Source organism: Spea bombifrons, chromosome 9 (assembly GCF_027358695.1).
Source record: "Spea bombifrons isolate aSpeBom1 chromosome 9, aSpeBom1.2.pri, whole genome shotgun sequence".
NCBI classification, from domain to species: Eukaryota; Metazoa; Chordata; class Amphibia; order Anura; family Pelobatidae; genus Spea; species Spea bombifrons.
The window spans coordinates 21,871,819-21,890,705 of NC_071095.1; the positions used below are offsets into that span (position 1 = coordinate 21,871,819).

The 18,887-nt window shown below is 39.0% G+C and overlaps 1 protein-coding gene across 3 annotated transcripts in view; it reads left to right on the top strand.

Moving 5' to 3' along the window:
• FMN1 (formin 1) overlaps positions 1–18,887 on the top strand; it is a 52,409-nt gene that overhangs the window by 28,236 nt on the left and 5,286 nt on the right. For 2 of the 3 annotated variants that reach the window (XR_008355468.1, XM_053474612.1), the window contains exons 7-16: positions 3,322–3,383; positions 4,330–4,418; positions 6,067–6,196; positions 7,290–7,436; positions 8,075–8,134; positions 8,393–8,513; positions 9,657–9,749; positions 13,877–13,928; positions 15,027–15,176; positions 18,201–18,285. Coding sequence is in view for 2 of the 3 variants with exons in the window: in XM_053474612.1 (XP_053330587.1) it covers positions 3,322–3,383; positions 4,330–4,418; positions 6,067–6,196; positions 7,290–7,436; positions 8,075–8,134; positions 8,393–8,513; positions 9,657–9,749; positions 13,877–13,928; positions 15,027–15,176; positions 18,201–18,285 (989 nt within the window). In the remaining variant the exon portion in view is untranslated. Of the gene's footprint in view, positions 1–3,321; positions 3,384–4,329; positions 4,419–6,066; positions 6,197–7,289; positions 7,437–8,074; positions 8,135–8,392; positions 8,514–9,656; positions 9,750–13,876; positions 13,929–15,026; positions 15,177–18,200; positions 18,544–18,887 lie in introns of those variants that run through there. The other variant, XM_053474611.1, reaches the window with a different exon arrangement.

Consider the following 18,887-nt stretch of genomic DNA (forward strand, 5'->3'; position numbering starts at 1 on the left):
CGGTATCTATTTGCCACCCATTGAAACTGACCTTTGGGGCGATAATAAATGAATGAGGATCTAAAAAAGAAACATAGGTATTTTCTTTTAAACATGGAAAGGTTTCATCAGTATACTCCAGGTTTATGCAAAGCAAAACCATGTGAAATGCAGCTTCCATGGTGCCGCTACACGAATAACTGGGTCCATGCAATGTGTCCATGTTTAGCCCTCCTGTTTGGGGGGTACACTTATACACATTCCAGGCGTCACAGACCTTCTTTATTGTGTCAGGATTGTTCCAGGTCGACATTCTTTCAATAGAGGATGACCTAAGGCTTGGTCCTAAGCAGTCAATGTAAATGTATTGATTGTTGATTACTTGCCTTTAGAAGGCACATGCTATTCGCTCCAGTTGAAGCAGGGGCTTTCATTAGACCCCCGGGAACTCTTATGTGAGCTCGTTCTGGAGTATATCATACATGCACACTGGTAACCAGAAAATGCATTCAGCCGAATGCATCTCCTGCCAACCAAGATGCTGCCCGAGTGGGGTACAGAATCCCTGCGTGCATTTGCATGGGAATTGTTATTTGACATTCAGCTTTGGTATGCGTTAAAGTGCATATAATGGCTGGTGTGTCCCTTTAAATCTAGTGTAATAGAAACATAGAACACGGCAGTGTGTCAGAAGCAAGTGACTCCTTTCATTTATTTTTTAGTTCTAGTTTTTAATATAAATAATCCACATGTTGCTGGCTTCCTTTAGTCTCTCGGCTCTAGTGACTACTCTTTCTCTAAAGCCAAACTTTCCCACATTACTATAATCTTCCATCCTCCGAGTTATGTCACATTCTCTTATCCTTGTACTACTCTCGCTTTGTATGAACAGGCTTCTTCCTTGAACATTATTGTGATTCATTACATTATTTCATTAGCAACATAACCAACTCCGGCCGGGTGTGGGAGAGATCGACAAGACTGCTTGCGATAAGAGCGTTTCCCATGACCGATCAAGACCGTATAGAACGGGAGCCCTGTGAAGTTTAGCGCTACGCTTCCAAGGCCGAAAGAGACTTTTGCTCCAAAACCATTACCTTTAGGGGACCGCAGAAAAATGACATCAAGATCTTCAGTATAACGAGGCCAAGATCCGTTATGACAGCCACTGTCATCTTTTGTTTAGTCTAAAACCGATATTTATTTCTAGAGAGAGTGTGACATGAAAGGCTTGAAGACTTGTGGCGTTACTTAGTGCTACATGTGAAGAATGCTGCATTAAGAAGCACTACATCACTGATTCGTATTTGTTTATTCTTATTACTTGTGTCTTCGGACGATCCATAATGATTTGGACGTGATGACAAGCCCTGGAGATTTAAAAACGGAGGTCGCCCTCGTCATCTCGTTACAACCTCCTCATTTTTAAAGGGATACTGTAGATATCTGCAGATATTTCATTTTTAGCTTCTATTTATAACACACTTTCAGGCTCTCCGAATGAGCTCAATGACCTTGAGATTTGTTTTAAATATTACTATATCACTAAGCTTCTAATGTAGCGGTGGGAAAAAACGGTGGTTCTAACTGTCCTTATGAAAACCATTACTTAACATTAATATATAAATTATTAAAAAACAAACAAAACCCATGTGCATTCCAACGGGATTTTCAGATACTAGTAAGAAAAGTTGGCTCAATAGCGCCGGTCGCTTCCTTTTGCCAGCGGTTTGGGTACCGGCAGCGTCCATAATGAGCTGGAAGATCCTTACTGTCAGAAGTAGGACTTCCACAGCGCAACGGTTGATGATAATTAATACAGCTTAATACTTAATCAGTTTCTTAAGATCTAAGAAAGCTTGCTGGCACTATATATATATATATATATATATATACAGTAATATTTAGATTCAACAGCTGCAGTGCATAGAAAGCAAATTGTGGCAATCCACTTTGTAGAGAAAATTAAATAAATCAATAAATATAAATGCATATAAAGTCTCAACAAGATAGTTGGTGTTATCAGGCACATCGTACAAAACACACAGCGGATCCAAGACAATTCAAAGCTTCGCAACTCCACCGACGTTCAGAGTCCGTTTGCAGATTCCCAGCTGCTAGGGGGATCTGCAGACTGGGATATATATTGAAATGTTTATATATAGATATATATATATCTATATATATATCTATATCTATATATATAAATGTTTCCTTTTATTGGTTTTCTTTTATTGGTAGCATCTTTTCAGCTGCATCCACCACGATCCCCTTAGTCATCATGACTCATATTGGTGTTTGCTAGCTTTTTGTAATGTTTTTATAATGATTCCGCTTGGTAAATCCCTTCTTGATCCCTAAATGAATGAAGCCGCAATTGGTCTCTTTTCCCCTTTAGTTTAAAAGCAGATTTCCCAAACGCTACATATTCTGTTCATTATGCTAAATAAACACATGTAATTTTGTTTAGATTTTAAAGGGACAGTTTAATGTCCTGACACCCTGATTAAAGAAGAATGCATATTAATTTACTGTGAGTACTTTAATATATGTGTTATTTAAAATGAAACAAAAACACTTTCCAGACCTAGAAGCTGCAGCCCTGTTACTGTAGCTTCCCTACTACTGCATTGTCTAACAGCAAAATATATGAATTAGAAACCCGGCTTAGGTTTATTAGACGAGAGCAGCTATCTTAACATCATGAACTTCCATTTAGGTGAAACATTCTCTTCACTTAAGATGCTGGTTGTTGGTTCAGACAGCCTTTGTAAGGAGGGGGTGTCGAAATATATCTTTGGAATAGGAAATTAATTAGATGTGCTTGTTTTCCCATTGTGTATCCAAGACATCGGCTTCCACGAGGTAAAAACTTTACATTTAAACAAATTATCTCCATAACAAGTAAGCTGTTGGTGAAGCCAACACTCTAGTGCTTGTAATAAATGTCATTAAACTAAAAGCAGTGAAAGTGATAGTGTTAAAGCTATACATACATTTCTCTGTCCCTTGTTATATTATAAAGAATAGAGTGAGTTTTTTTCCACCAAAAAGTCATGTATTGTGTCCTTTTGGTATGAATACATTATTTCTAGTTCGTATGGAGTGAGAACACTCCACTATGGAAGAAACAAAAGGCTTGATCAGTGGGATTCTAATTTTAAGAATCCCACTATTCCATTGTAATGTTTGTTTTTATCTCTATATATTTGTATTCGTAACATCCAGCTTTACACGTTTCATTCATAGATCTTTGTACAAGTTTTTGCTGCATTTCAATCTTGTCATTATCGTGGGCGTTAGAAATCTGGCCTCACGTTCTGCCATGTCTTCTGTTCACAGCTATTCTGAACGTGGATGATTCCGTGGTCGATCTAGAGACGTTAGAAGCCTTGTATGAAAACGTAAGTTTACGTGCTTATTGTGTACGTGTATATCTCGCCTCAAACTGCCACCCAGCCAACCTTTATCTAAAGTTTAGAGAAAACCTTGGATCTGTATTATAGAAAAGATAAGGGCATTAACGCAGGGCACATAGAGATCGGAAACCAGACGACTGCTGGGGGTAGCTGGCCGGTGGGCCACAATTCTTAATTGGGTAGCACACAAGAGGCCATCTAGCTTTTGTGACTCGCTTGACACTTGTTTAAGCGTTCAGCTGTTCTTGAGTTGTCGCCCTGCTCCATATGGAAAGCTAAAGGGTTAACTAATTATTAAACCTGTAGGCAAAAACCTTTGTTTGGGTCCAGGATTCTTTAAAGAAAATGCCTTAAAGCTACCAATTTTTGTATTATTAAAGAGACAATAACTTTAAAAAATATTTGTGGCATCTCTAAAAGAAACAATTTTTTAAGATGAATACATAGTTTTATGTCGACAGACTACTGTCTCAAAATTCTAGGTGCAGCTTAATTATCATTTTAATGAATCAGTTTAATTTTACATCTAAGAAAACCCCATCAGATTATATGAAGTTAACAAACGTGTGCTCCGGGTCCTCTAACCCTCAACACATAAGTCTCCTATTCATATATATCTTCCACTTCACTATGAATTATAAGGGAGCCAACGCCAATATACACCTACTGAAGAAGGCTTGGATAGCCCTGTATAAAAGCATAGTTAAACCGGTGAGAATTTCCTGCATTGCGTTATGCTTTATACAGGGCCAGCTCAAACCTTCTTGCTGGAGAAACCTGCCTTTAATAATGATTAGTGAAGCGAGGGGGTTGACGCCAATCTTTCATTTCAACTCTTCTTTTAGTGAATACCCCCACCCGTTGTTATAATTACCGCCTCTCGCATTTATGCTTACGCTCCATACTTACGTTTATACTTACACTCCAACAGAGAGCACAGAAGGAGGAACTAGAAACTATCAAGAAACACTACAAGACCTCAAAAGCGGAGGATGTCAAGCTGCTGGATAAACCCGAACAGTAAGAAGTATTTATGGTCTTGTATATCAATGTGTCAATCATTACCGGGTACACGGACGTGACGGACATCAGGGGGAGGCCGTCAACTCTAAAGTGACCGGTCACATTTCAGAAAAAGCCTTCATTAAATCCACCTCTGAACACCATCTACCATCTGTGTCAATGTTTAATGTTCAGCTTGTAAGTTATTCAGTTGCTCAGCTTTATGTTTTGAAGCATCTTCCACCAGAAAAAGGCATAGTCAGGGCAGCTCATTCAAATGTCCCCTAGATTGTAAGCTTGTGAGCCGGGCCCTTTATATCTAATGTATCAGCTCGTCTCAGTCTGTCAGTTCTTGTTTCATCAGACCCTGAATGTATGGACTGTGAAGCGCTGCGTAAACCTTTGGCGCTATATAGATAAAAGATAATAATCATTTGCCACGATCCCTCACTTCCGATTGCATTGAACTTCTACCGTCAACCCAAGAAGAAAGTTGTAACCCTTTCATTAAACTATACTCACATCAATGTACAGAAAATGGCCCGGCTGTGCTTTTTTGGTGGAGCCAGATATGATAATCCGACCTGGAAAATATAAACTCAAATAACTTTGCTATTTTAGTTTAAGACTTGTACAATGGACATGCTTGGCAAATTGTCCCAGAACATTTTCAGCCTGCCAAATCGTACTTTTCAAGATACTTGTCAAAAACTATGGTTCTGAAGCTTTGCTCATTGGAAAAGCCCACCCGTCATAACACATTACAAAGATTAAAATAGCGTTTACATGAGAAGGCAATCAGTTGCCGGCCCCGATACACGCGCCGTTCTTTTATTGCAAATCTATTACAAATCATCACCCGGTGTGTAACAATATTACATGCCAATGCCCTAACCAGCTCTCGTCATCTTTAAAGGCAGGTTTATAGACGGCTTAGTTATTTTCCATGGTAGAACAAAATAAGAAATGGAAAATATTATGTTGTTATATAGATAAAACTGCGTCAGAAATAAAATTACCTATAATATAAAAAATAAATAAAAGGGTACAATCATTTTTAGTTGTAGGAGAAAAAAACTACTAATAATCCTTCGTTGCAATTAAGTTACCCAAAAGCATTAATGCTGTACTTTAGTATATAGGATTAAACGTTAGTCCTGACTGGGTGAACTAGGCTCATTTGTTAATGAGTACTGCCGCTGATGGCGATGAAGTCCGGGCTGTATGAGTTACGTACAGTCATCGTAGTATTCTTTTACCTCCCTCCATATTATTTAACCGCTGGTAAGGTTTCTCGGTAAGGCGCTGTTCCATCTGCCTTTCTTTTCACCCTTTTTTAACCAAATCAAACATTAGAAATATCATTCCACGCACAACTACATTTCCAAACGCTTCCTAGGAAAAATTTGTATACCATGAAAAATGATGTCCAAGTCTTATTTTTCTTTAAGAGCAGGCACTGATAGGTTGTTACATTCAAAACTAATAAAAACAACAACGCAACCAAAGAAGAATAAAATGTTAATTTTGTATAATGATATATATATATATATATATATATATATATAATTAAATATAAAGTTTGTTTGCTTAATAGTCCTTAGGGGGACTGTATTGCTTCACTGTATGACTTCTAATGGATTCAACACTTGTCTTTTTAATCCAGGTTCCTTTATGAACTGTCCCAGATCCCAAACTTCTCCGAGCGTGCGAAGTGCATCATCTTTCAGTCGGTCTTCCTGGAAGGAATAAGCTCTGTGCACAAGAAAGTGGACATTATCATTCGAGCCTGTAAAGTGAGTATATTCATCCGTACCAAATCCGATGAATTGGCAATTTGGATTAAAAAAAAAATATATATATATATACAGTGTGTTGCATGTTTATTCAAACCCGTAAAACAAACAAATATAAGCATCAGTCAATAGGGAAAAATGCATTGAGTATTGCTATGTTTTCATTGTTAAGGTACTCATTATTTACAGAATACATCATCATGCGTTTCAACAATATTACGTGATTATTAAAACATTACAATTTCCAGAATTGTTCGCCTCTTAGGTTAAACAAACGAGTCCTTGAAAAAAAGCAGATGTTATTCCAGAACACATTAAACAAAAGGGAAAACTGGCTTAATTATCTGTATGGTCAAGAACGGCTTTTGTTTCCTAATGCCTTATGTAGATCAGAAAGCTAAAGAAGGAAAAATCAAATGTGGCATCTTGGGTCAAAAGGATACATGCCTCCTAGAATTCCCTCGGCCTCAGAAGGACGCACTTTCCCCCTAAGGCTGATGGGGTTTAAAGTCAAGACTTACTGACCATATCTACTTGACCTCATGAACTTTCTCTAGCCGTTTATGTTCGCAAGCTAAATCGGAAGAAGTTTACAATATTCCTTATACGCAAACTGTATACAATTGTTACGGAGTAAAGATACGTTTTTGTGGGTTTTATTGCTGTACACTAGAAAAATTATTAACTCAGTACATCCTTCTCTAAGAGGGACAGCAAAGGGTTAAGAACGGAGCGTTTACCAGTCATTAAATCAATTCTGTATATAGAATATATTTCAGCTGGCAAACCTAGAGAAAGCAGGTTTCAAATGGAACCCCTGGAAACGGATAGAAACATAGAGTTGGATGGCCTTTCGAGTCTGCCCAATTTGCTTTATGTCATCAACCATCGGTCTGGTCTTAGATCCAAGATGGTCATATGTCTATCCCATGCATCTACGTGGATTCCTTTACCCCAGATTAGCGACTGTTACATGTGTGTGGCACAGGTATGGGTGGGTTTTTAGTTTGACTTCTACACGTATCCTGTTGTTATGTTGTCTCGACACTTTGCCCCAATTTATCACAGGGTGACATGGTTTTTGTCTCTGCAGGGGCTATTAAAAATGGAAAGTGTGAAAAACATCATGGGTTTAATACTGGCCTTTGGAAACTATATGAACGGGGGCAACAGGACACGAGGGCAGGCAGATGGATTTGGACTGGAAATCCTGCCCAAGTTGAAAGACGTGAAGAGCAGGGTGAGCACGTTGGCAGTAATCACTAGCAGTAGGTACGGTAGATACCTTCCAGAAAGGAATCTTTTCAGTAAAGATTAGTATACAGGACCATTCTAATTTCATGTTTTAGTGATACATACTATATATGATAATGTCTAATGTCTAATAAAAGATTCTGCTGTAGCACAAACCCCCCCAAAAACCACCCTCTGCCTTATCTTGAGGAGCACGGAGTCATCTGTGGTGGTTCAGCAGTAACGTTGAAAATGTAGTCTGTACATTTCTTCGCTCATCATAAAGTGCCCACATGTTCTGGATTGACTGGTTGGCATTTTAAAAACTGTCCTTTGCCCTGGACAGACCTTTCGGCAGGCAATGGGTCATGGAACTGGATTTCGTGACCTAGAGAATCAGTAGTTTATTGTGCTTGGCAACATTAATTATTAAATTGGTTCATTCTCAGATGTGCTTGGACTTTTGAGCCATCAAACCTGAATTTCAGATTTCTATTGTGTCCCTTAATGAGAAAAGAGAAATGTTGAAATTCCGGGCATCACTTGATGCTTTACACGCGCTTCATCACTATAAAGCGGTTTTTATCCAAAGTTGTTGTAATTTACTTTTTAAAGTTAATGATGACTCTTGAATTGAATTTTCAGGATAATCACCTCAGCCTTGTGGATTACGTTGTCCGATATTACCTACGACACTTTGACCAGGTGAGAACACATTCAACTCTTTCAGCCCACTCCAATGGGAAGGGTGCATTAAAGACATTGTGAAAGCTTGGGATTACCAAGTTATTAGCAGATACCCCCCAGATCCTGCCTCCAAGCACTCCCAAAAATATTAGCATCATTAGACCAACATAAACTTGTAGACGTATTTCACACACACCTGCTGTGCATCACACCTGGGAACTTCAGCTCTTGATAATGATTTAAATCCCCTGTACTTTTGTCGACTGTGTGTTACAGGATGCTGGGACAGACAAGAGTGTTTTCCCCCTGCCAGAACAACAAGATCTCTTCTTGGCCTCCCAGACAAAATTTGAAGATGTCGAGAAGGACTTGCGGAAACTTAAAAAAGATCTTGAAGGTGAGAATATCGAATTTCCTTATGAGTACGCTTGCTCCATAATGGATTTTTTAGATGTTTGTAAGTCTGATTTTGTGAACCCCTTTGCTCTCGACGTGACAAGCAAGCATCTGGAGAGCATGGCTCGGTCGGACCCTTAGCTATTAGAGTGTCTGGAAGGGATTCATTCCGGGAACTGCAAAAGTGAAAGAGCAGCTAAATACAGCTAGCCGGGACAAATGGGTATTGAATTTATGTAAAATAAGACACGATAAAGTAAACATTAAGGATTGTTTGTTAATATATTATGTGTTCAGTAATGATAAAACCGAGGTTAGGGTGGGAGGTTTCATACCCGCACACACAAAAACTGTGGGAAATGGTCTTCAAACATACCAGAATTCCTCTGTGTCATCTGCAGGACCCTGTGTTTAGCTCTATGAATCTTGGTTGTTTAATAACAGGAATAATTTGCCGACGCTTGGGCAGCAATGACTTAACAGCTCCATGAAAGAATTTGAATTAGTAAAAGAGTTTGTGGAAGCAAGTGTCTGGGCCAAAATTAGAGATTACTGTTTAGCGCTGGAACATAAAATAAACAGTATAAACTTTCTGTTCATGCTTTACAGAGTATGTTAGAGACTTTGACATCAAAGGCTTTAAAAGTCAAAGCCGTACACATATTTGGCCTGATTTGGGTTTTGGCTCTCGCAACCGTGTAAAAGAACAAACCGACACACGTAGCCATTGATCAAGGATTGTATATCTTGATGTCATCTTCAATTTACATTCCTTTTGTACCTGATTGTTCCACGCAGTAAAGCATTTTGATCAATAATTAGCAAGGGTGGATACATAGAAGACAAGAATCAGAATGTACGCAGGGAAAACGTACATGGCTGCCTGCAGCGATAGGAGCTGGAGAACACAAACACACACTTTTTATAGACGCAATAAGAAGCAATAAGAAGCAAGGGTAAGATACCAATGTTTAGATCAGGCTATACTTAGCAATATTACATATTGAATATGAATCAGCATTAACATTTATAATTCACCTATATTACTACCTTTTATTTATGGTGTTATATGTATTATATATATATATATATATATGTGTTTATTTGTACCATTTGTCATGTGCCTTCTATATCTCTTTTGTAGTGTGTGAGAAACAGGCCAAGGTCGTTGAAAGAGATTCCCCCGAAGAACATCTCCAACCTTTTAAAGATAAAATGACAGCGTTTATTGAAAAAGGTGAGTTATATCATCATCATGATTTATTGTTTTATATAGCGCTATCATATTCCGCAGCTCTGTACCGATCCTTGACACTCAATAGTTTGGTAAGTTAGTAAGATTGTTTGGCTCAATGGGGCACTTGATGAAAGAAGAAAATGTAATAAGATCTTGGAATACAAGCAGTGGGAGCTTCTTGCCGTCCCTCTCCATTTCACTAAAGCTCTTCTTTTATATAACACCCGATGGAATAATTCTAAAACCTAACTTTTGATATACAGCTAAAAGCAAAGTAAGAAACCAAAAAAGTAATTTATAATTTATATGGCACTGGTCAGATAGTTAGGTCTATTTGGTCCATCTCTTTAATTCGAGATTGAAACTTGGGTAGAGCGGTACATTTTCTAGGTTGTATAAATCTAATATCCCCATATTCTCAGTCCCTACTCAACCTGCCAAAACAATATTTTTATTACAACCATATTGTTACAATATATTCTTGCTCCATTGCATCCTTCTCTACAATTGCACTGCACGCCATCTTTGCTGTGAGAGCTATTTACTGGGCATGCTAAAAACATACGCGATGTGTGTCCTATTCAGACATGTGCGCCTTCTAAAGCTTTTTTATTTATTTATCCTACTACGAGGATGATATTTAAAATATTGTAAGATACTTTTGGGAGTTTGTAGTGAAAATATAAAGATGTGAAATTCACTACCTACAAAATGGACTGGATGAGTTTTTATGACGAGTATTCAGGGATCTAGATGTTAGTAAGGACACGATTAACCGTAGAGTGTTCATCCAGTGAGAAATCACATTTTGCAGTTGAGAGGGGAATTATTTGTCTTTTTGAGTCACTATTGGCAATTACTTCAATGTTTCTGCCGCCTTCTGGATCAACAGTAAGGTTGAACTCAATTGACTTGTCTTTTTTTTCCAAATACAAAAATAAACAAAAGTGAGAATCGTAAATTATATTTTGCAAATCACAAGTTGTCCACACGCACCATGTATATATTCATGCAGTGCTGATCCGTGGAGATAGCAACTTATCTGGAAGTGTAATTATCAAAGACAGAAGTACTTAAGGTACATGTGGAGCACAGACATGCAGACCAAGACTGGCACAAGTACCACAAATGTCAACGCTCAAAACATGCACATTAATAATGCAATTCATCAAATATCAAGCAGCCATTTTGTTCTTAAGATGTTCTTCATAATGTGTGATTTAACTACCGGTATGTCTCAAAAGAATACTTTTTTCACGCTCCCTGCCAGACACAAGGAAGCTGAAGTGCAACAGTTTAGAACACACGTTATCCACAACAATTCTGTATTTTCCTGGCATAAAAAGAAGGTAGTGTTGTAGCCAGGCCTGAGCTCAAGGCAGGTGAAATCCTAGTGGAAACAAAACAGTATGGCTACTAAACAGGGTTTAATAATTTTAAAAAAAAATGGGACAGGTACATGTTGTATTTGGTATGTAAATACAAAATGTGGCACCAGGGCCACACTTTGGAGCTGTCCCATGGTAGATCTCTTGGAAGTAATCCAGCCTTCAGCAACGCAGCAATGATCACGCATCTTTCATGTTCACGCGTGCACTAGTGTCCTATCCTTTGTGATAGTCTGCTCCCGTATGAATTTAGCGTACTCCATGGAGGATTTATCTCCAGCGGTAATTGAGCCGGGCTTTGTCTGGGCCAGCAGCAGGTCTGCGGAGGTTCTGGGTTCCTCAGTATTGCAGGGCTGAGTAGTAACTGCCTTGGGTTTGAGTGACCTCGGTCACACATGGACTGGAAAGATGGCACTGATCGCTCATCTAAAAGGGAACGGTCACCCCACAGCTTTTAGTATAACTAAAAAATACATTTATGTAACGCACCTTGTTTTTGCATTTTTTTTGGCAATCAGTGTAAAGGTTTTGGAGATAGCTTGTTTAGGTTTGTGTCTGTATGTGGCATAATTAGCATCGTCGAATTACTGTTTAGTTATCTGCCTTCTGATCATCTGCCTGAAGTGAATGAGGAGAGGGTCGATTGTAAGCTATGGGTACGTGGGGGAGGTTATTGAACATAGTCTAATGAGTAGGGTGTATAAAAAGAGAAAAGTATTATTTCTTTTATTTTTAACACAATTTAATTTATAAGCCCGTTTGTAACATATCTACTCGTATACATAGATATCAATAGTTCACCAAGTCACACACAAGGCAATATTGTTCCTTTTTGGCCATCTTTTTGGATTGTATGGTTTTGATATTTTTTAAAGCAGCTAAAGTAAGCTATGGCATTAGGTTGTTCATCAAGCCTAGGAATATGGCATTAAGGGTCAGAAGGAGGTTATTAATGCATGTATTAAGTATCAGGTTAGTGATGCAGAGCAAGATACGCTTGTTAAACCATATACTATTAGAATTAAGCATTGGGGTTTGGCTAATGGCAATAAGGTGTGGGGGTCAAGATAAAATAACCCATTACAAAATATCTCTGATGTAAAACTAACAAACAAGCCTGTCCTAAGTAGAAAGAAGGAAGGTAAAAGGCACAGTATATGGATTAGGGTGTCTGTCATTCGGTAAATGTAAGGGCAACAGTATTAAGGTCAAAGATGCAGAATAACAGACATTAGCTGAGGGCATAGGTTAACACATTAGGATTAGAGTGTGGGTAGCCGTAATTGTCTGCCTTAAGTATTGTCATTTTTGCAGTCGAGTAAGTTTGCCTAAGGCTAATTTTAGGGGTTCTTTATAATTGGATATTATCACCCAGCCGCGGTCCTCTTCTGCCGCTTCCACTGTGCTAAGGATACGTTCTCAACCGGGCCGATGTCTAAAGACGATGCAGTCCTGGAATTTCCTCAGCGGGTTTTCTTCTTTTATGTAAATGCTTTTATTTGACAAACCAACAAGGCAGGATTTTAAGTTTAGGAGGTATTGCTTTACATTATCAAAGTGCCTCTGAGTATGAACACATATGAAAAGCTGCTTCCAACCATCACGCTTAATAAGATCCCAAAGGAGTTTATGACCATGTCATATGTTGTGAAATACATCATTCTTAGGGCATGCAAATAGATGAGGCCTTTAAGGAAAAGGGTCATTCACTCCAATCACCACAAAACATATTTCCAGTTCTGTGTGCGTCGGATAAGCCTGTTTACTAACATTCATTACCTTAGTGTGTAGGTTCTGCCGCACAACATACAAAACTAGAGTTAACAGAATTCTATTAATCGCACGTTGATGCATCCCACCCACCCCCATTAACCAAAAACAGATGTTTGGGGGGGGGTTACATTGAAATGCAATGTTCATGAGCATCGTGGTCTCAGTAGTTGTGACGATGGGATTGCAATGAATTTATATTTATAGAATGGTAGATTTTGTGCTCAACATGTCAGAGGACTTCTGTGTTATATGCGATAAAATGTAATGGATCATGGATTCCCTTTACCTTTATAATGAACTGGGGGTTTCTGTGTCCCTCCATATGAATCCATATTGTCTTTCCATATAGAGAATGAGGAGAGTCCAAGCCATCTCTGGCAATGAAAACGGGTTCGCTAGATCTACATTAAACATAGATTCTAACTATTCCTGCTGGAGTGAAAATCTATGAATATATATATATGTGTATATATATATGTGTGTGTGTATATATATATATATATATATATATATATATATATATATATATATATATATATATATATATATATATATATTATTTAATCTGCGTCACGCGGATTCTTTATGTGCATACTTGGAATGGAGTGCAGGGGGGTGCATATGCCCCAGCCTGTAAATTCCAAGAATTATGATAATGCCGACTATCCTTTGTTTGAATTATGAGACCCTTGAAAAGTGAATTATCTAAGGTGAAGTACAAGGCTAAAGTTACAAACTAGTCTGTGGCTGTGGGAATCCCTTTGAATTCGTCATACCTGACATAGATAATCTGTAGCATCCTCTTCTCTTTCTACCCCCACCCTATTCTTACAATGCTTGTATACTGTATTTAGTCAACAGAAAAAACTTAAGTTTGTATAAACTTTTGAGAAATCAGGGGTCTTCTTCAGATGGAAACAAAAACAAATTAATAACATTTTTCTCATTTTTTTTTTTTTTTTTTAGCCAAAGACGAAGTTAATATAGAGGAAAACTATCTGAATAAAGCAAAGAGCAGGTATTTTAAATTGATTTATTTTATTTATGTAAACGCTCACATCGATACTTCCACGTTAAATGTAACAATGAAAATGTAACAGCAAATTTAATAAAGACGATTCCTTTCTTGTCTAACTAGACTTCATTAAATTGTAAGCCATTGAGGCTATTTAGGTTTCTCCTTTTGGGTAAATTATATAATATATATTAGAATAAAACTGTAAAAGAGACCTAAGTAGTCTTGAAAGCTCGCAATCTAATACCCGAATTGGCTGAGTTGTAGACCATTGACTATCACATCTACTTACCATGGGAAAAATGATGAAGCAAAATAAGGAAATAAAAGTGCAAATAAAATATTCAAATTTGTATTATATAATATTTAAAAACATAATATTAAAACATTTGTCCATTATCTAAGATCTGCATAGGCCATGGTCGCAAAGGCCCCCATTTGATCCTTTGGTTCTCATGCTGATGCGGACATTAGATCTGATGCCCGTAGTCTTTTTCTTCTTACATTTAGATTTATTTCGGTGTCATTATATTAGACTTTATAAGAGCAGTATATTATTAATTGTAATGTGGCACATTAAAGGGGCCTTTTACTGATGCTTCCCATAAGTGGAGTGGAATCTGTATTCCAAATTCTGACTGAAAGGACACCACTTTGTATAATAATGGAACTTGTAGCACATTAGCATTCAATAGACCCCCAGCCTAGGTGTAATATTTCATGTTAATTCCTAGTGGAAGACCCCTTTTTGCGACTTTGTACTTTCATAGGATCATAGGAATTGGGCATATAAGGACCTTTATGTTACTCTCTTCACGCTTTAGGTTTTAGTCTTTTATGGTCATAATAATTGTAAAATATATATAGAATGATTGGGGTTGGTATCGCATTCTCCATTGCATGCTGGTCTCCTTTTCTCTTTCTGGATTCAAGATGAGGCACAAACCCTGATGTGTTTTGCATGTTATAGGGTAGGAAGTATTTGCAATGTCCTGTCTTCAGTGCCAGAAACAGCTTTTCATGAGTGATTTGGAGGGGCCAGAAACATATCCTCTCCCTGGGGGACCTTGTTTGCTGACAATTTCTCTTCCCTTCTCTCAGCTTTGATGAAGCAGTTGAATATTTTGGGTCTAAGCCAAAGGCCGGCGAGAAGGAAATCAGCCCCAACTCCTTCTTCGTGATGTGGTACGAATTCTGCGGTGACTTCAAGGGCGTATGGAAACGAGAGAGCAAAGCCCTCTCCGCAGAAAGGTAAGTTTCCAATCAAGGCCCTTCCTTGCATTACACAGCATCTGGGACGCCCAAATTACACTCACTCATTCCACAGGCGCCTTTGTTTTCTTTTCGGATCAAATGGACATCAAGGGAAGGTGATTCCCCCCCAGGGCTCCATAGGGAACCCACCAGCGGCCGTCTGTCCTCACGAAAAGATAAACACGCCAGATCCGATAAGTTACACTTTTCTTTACCGCTTCCAATTACTTGCTAGTAAAATGAAAGGAGACCTCTGCTAATTTGGAACAGATTCCCCCGCCTTAGCTGCTGTTTTTTTTCCCTTCTTATCTTTTTTTCCCCCAATCTCTTTGGTGTCTGAGTTACATGGAACGAGCTGGTATTGGCCCCAGCAGTCTGAGACAGACAACCTTGTCATTTGTGGTTGGCCCCGTGCTGGATTCTGTTTTGTGGACTATTTCGAGTAGCGACATTCCGTGCTCCTCAGTGATCACTCGTGAACCCTATTTACATCCTGTGGTCAATGCTGAGCATCTCCATGTTTTGTGAATGAGAGGCGTGAACCGGCCTTATTCACGGTCATTCTGCCATTTCCAGCATTTTCATCTACGCTTAGCACTTTGTCATAATATATGTTTTTGGTGCTAAGGCCTTAGTAGACATTTAAATACTGCACACTGTGCTTCTTCATCTGCTGTAACGTTGAGTATTATCATACCGATAATGGAACAAGAGGAAGCCGCCACATAATCCCACTACTGCTGAATTCATTATTATTCTGATATGCTACGTTTAGCAAAGAACCCAGAAGAATGCATTTTAGTATTTTTTTTTTTCATAAAATCTTAACTTCATTAATATATACAACCTTTGTATATCCTGTTTTTGGAAGCCGGTAAACAGTTAATAGATTTAGTATACGCCGCGTGTCTTGAGTCTTCAGGGATTCGTCATTTCTGGATATTGATCAGGTCATAGATTGAGTATATATATATATTTATATATATATATATATGTGTGTGTTTCATTTCTGAACGACGTTTTCAAGGGCATATAATGTAGGTGGCCGTCGTTGGCATCATACCTGACCCGGGTCTGTGTATTACACACTTTTTTATAATGGTATAATAAAAGGCTTGTTGATTCTTGCAAACCTAAGCTCCCTTCTCTGGCCAAGTTGCCCCCTTTAAAGTCAGCCAAACATCTCATTCCACAGCGAAACTGGAAAGTGAGCAGCGTGAGCCACTGTGGCATTTATTTTATTGACTTGAATAAATCAATTAAGAGATTTAAATAGTGTAACGCAGCGTGGTGGGAAAGGGTAACCAGATGCATTTAATAGTTTGGAGCTGAAGCTGCAGCCTCCCCCGGGACATGTTAAGTTTCAGCAGGAGCGCGGGGGATGCTTTGTAAGTGGCACCACACTTAATGCAGACATTTCCAGATGATTTTGCGCTGCATTCTTTACAGGAATATAAACTGGATGCGGATGCCAAACTACCGGCAGAAAACATGCAGCCCGAGAATGAATTTACTGTTCATCCTGAGACTCTTCCATTACGTTTCTTTAAATTTCAGGCAAAAACTTTGAAACGCCCGTTATCCAAGATCACATTCCAAGTAAGATTTATCGCGGATTAGGCATTCTCTGGCAGGACATACAAGCGATGCTCTTGGGTGGCAAGAAATTAAAGGTGCCGTTATGGTCCTATTTGTTAGTGATCTGCTGCGTTAATTTCCCTCATTCCTTTGATCTGTACATCGGTCGCGTTTTGGTGATCACGTATAGATCTCATTATGCAATTAGAAGCAATAGTCGCGGTAGATGATCCGCTGCCACCTCCGGGTGTGATATAACATGATGTGAGTAATTAGGCACAAAGCCTGTCCTGCTGATAAGCGATTGCCCCAGACAGCTCATGCGGACAGGTCACACTCATTTCCAATTCCCAGGTTCTTCTCGTCTTTCTTGACATGAACTTTTGCTCCCATGGAGAGCATCGAATGTCAAAAGGCCATTATGACTCAAACTGCTTAAAAATGGCAATAATTCAGCTCTGTCATACAGCTCTGTCCAGTTATAATTATTGTTATTATTGAATTGACAGACAGTCCCATACATTAGGTGGAGAGAGCCCGGCTCGCAAGCTTACTTACTGTAGCTTAAGGTGGTGGGTCATAGATAGGAGGTCATAATTTGCTTAATAGGATATCTTGGGTTATTGGTGTGAGTTGAGCGTCAGTGTTTATTAAAGATATTAACCGGAATTTGCAAACTGCCTCAAACTAATACCCCTATTAAAAATGTCATCATTCATCTTTGGATCCATTTGGATCCCACATAATGGAAATACATAGACATAGACGTTAAGATCCAATAGCTCAATACTTGAAATTTTCTGTCAGTTTACCGTTGGAAAATGTTTGCCGACCATCTGAATGTTAACACTTCTTTTGTAATAAACAAGGTAGCTAAAAACCTGGCCGCAGGTAGAAGCAGTTTGGCAAATGGCAGCTAATCCAGGATGGTTATCCAATATGTGGATTGAATGCTCTGTCCTTATTCCTTGTTCCTGGGTTATTGTAAAGCCGTTGGGCAGACTGGATGAGCCGAATGGTTCTTATCTGCCGTCACTTTCTATGGTCTGTGTTTGGGATTACCATCTCTCAATAGGGTTCCTGATTTTTCCGAATGCCGTAGGTGTTTTCCTGATTACCGATGGTTGGCTTTACTTATTTTTATTATTATTTATTGAGTTATGTGATGTCATCATATTCGTACAGCTCTATACAATGGAAAGCAGTGCCCAACAAGTAGTGCATCACGTAACAATTTGGATTTACAGAATCAAAAGGCGAAGCGGGCCCTGCTTAAACAAGCTTACAGCCCAGAAGAGTTTCCTGCGATTTACCATGGTTACCAGCAAGCTTGTTTGTTGGCAGGTCACAGTACCCATTGCGGTCACCAGCGAGACAGTTTTGTTCCATCCATTATGTATGGATTCAGTAAACGGCCCTGATGTTCTTCCTCTTGTCTTTCAGGCTCCGTCTGGCTCAGGAGACTGTCAACAAACTGACGGCTGAGAAGAAGGTGGAGACCAAGAAGATTAACCCTGCGGCTAGTCTGGTAAATATTGTGAAATCTAAGTCACCTGCATTATGTCACTTTGAAGAGCCTTCCTGGGCACCTCGATGTTGTTTGTGAGCCTACGCAGCCTTGTCACACTGATCTGCACAAGCCATAATTAGGATACACACCTGGCCGTGCATCACATGGCACTGCCCTATAACAACCCAGCCAAAGGTGAGAGCATGAAGATACTTACAGAATCCAGAATATTAAAGAGCTCTTCATTACTAAACATTACAACTATTCACCTGCCTTCTGGAATTGAATCCCAGGGAGCTATTCCAAAGAAAAGTGCACATTAAAGTACTTTCCGAGTACGTTAATAGGCATTCTTGTAACAGTAAAAGTAAATAAATAACTCAGACGGAGGCTGCAGCGCTCTGCTTCCTTCATGTTCTGATGGTTTCCGGCCACTGATTTGCCGCTTCACTGGGAGCCCTTCTCTACAGAGAAGAAGACACGTGTATGGAGATCTTTTTAGCCAAACACACGCTCCTGCTCGGCAAATAACTAGAGAGAAGGGGAAGTTAAAATGACAGCCCAGCTGTATATGTCAAGGGGTGAGTGTCCCTTTAAGAGGAACAGTGTCTGCATAAAGG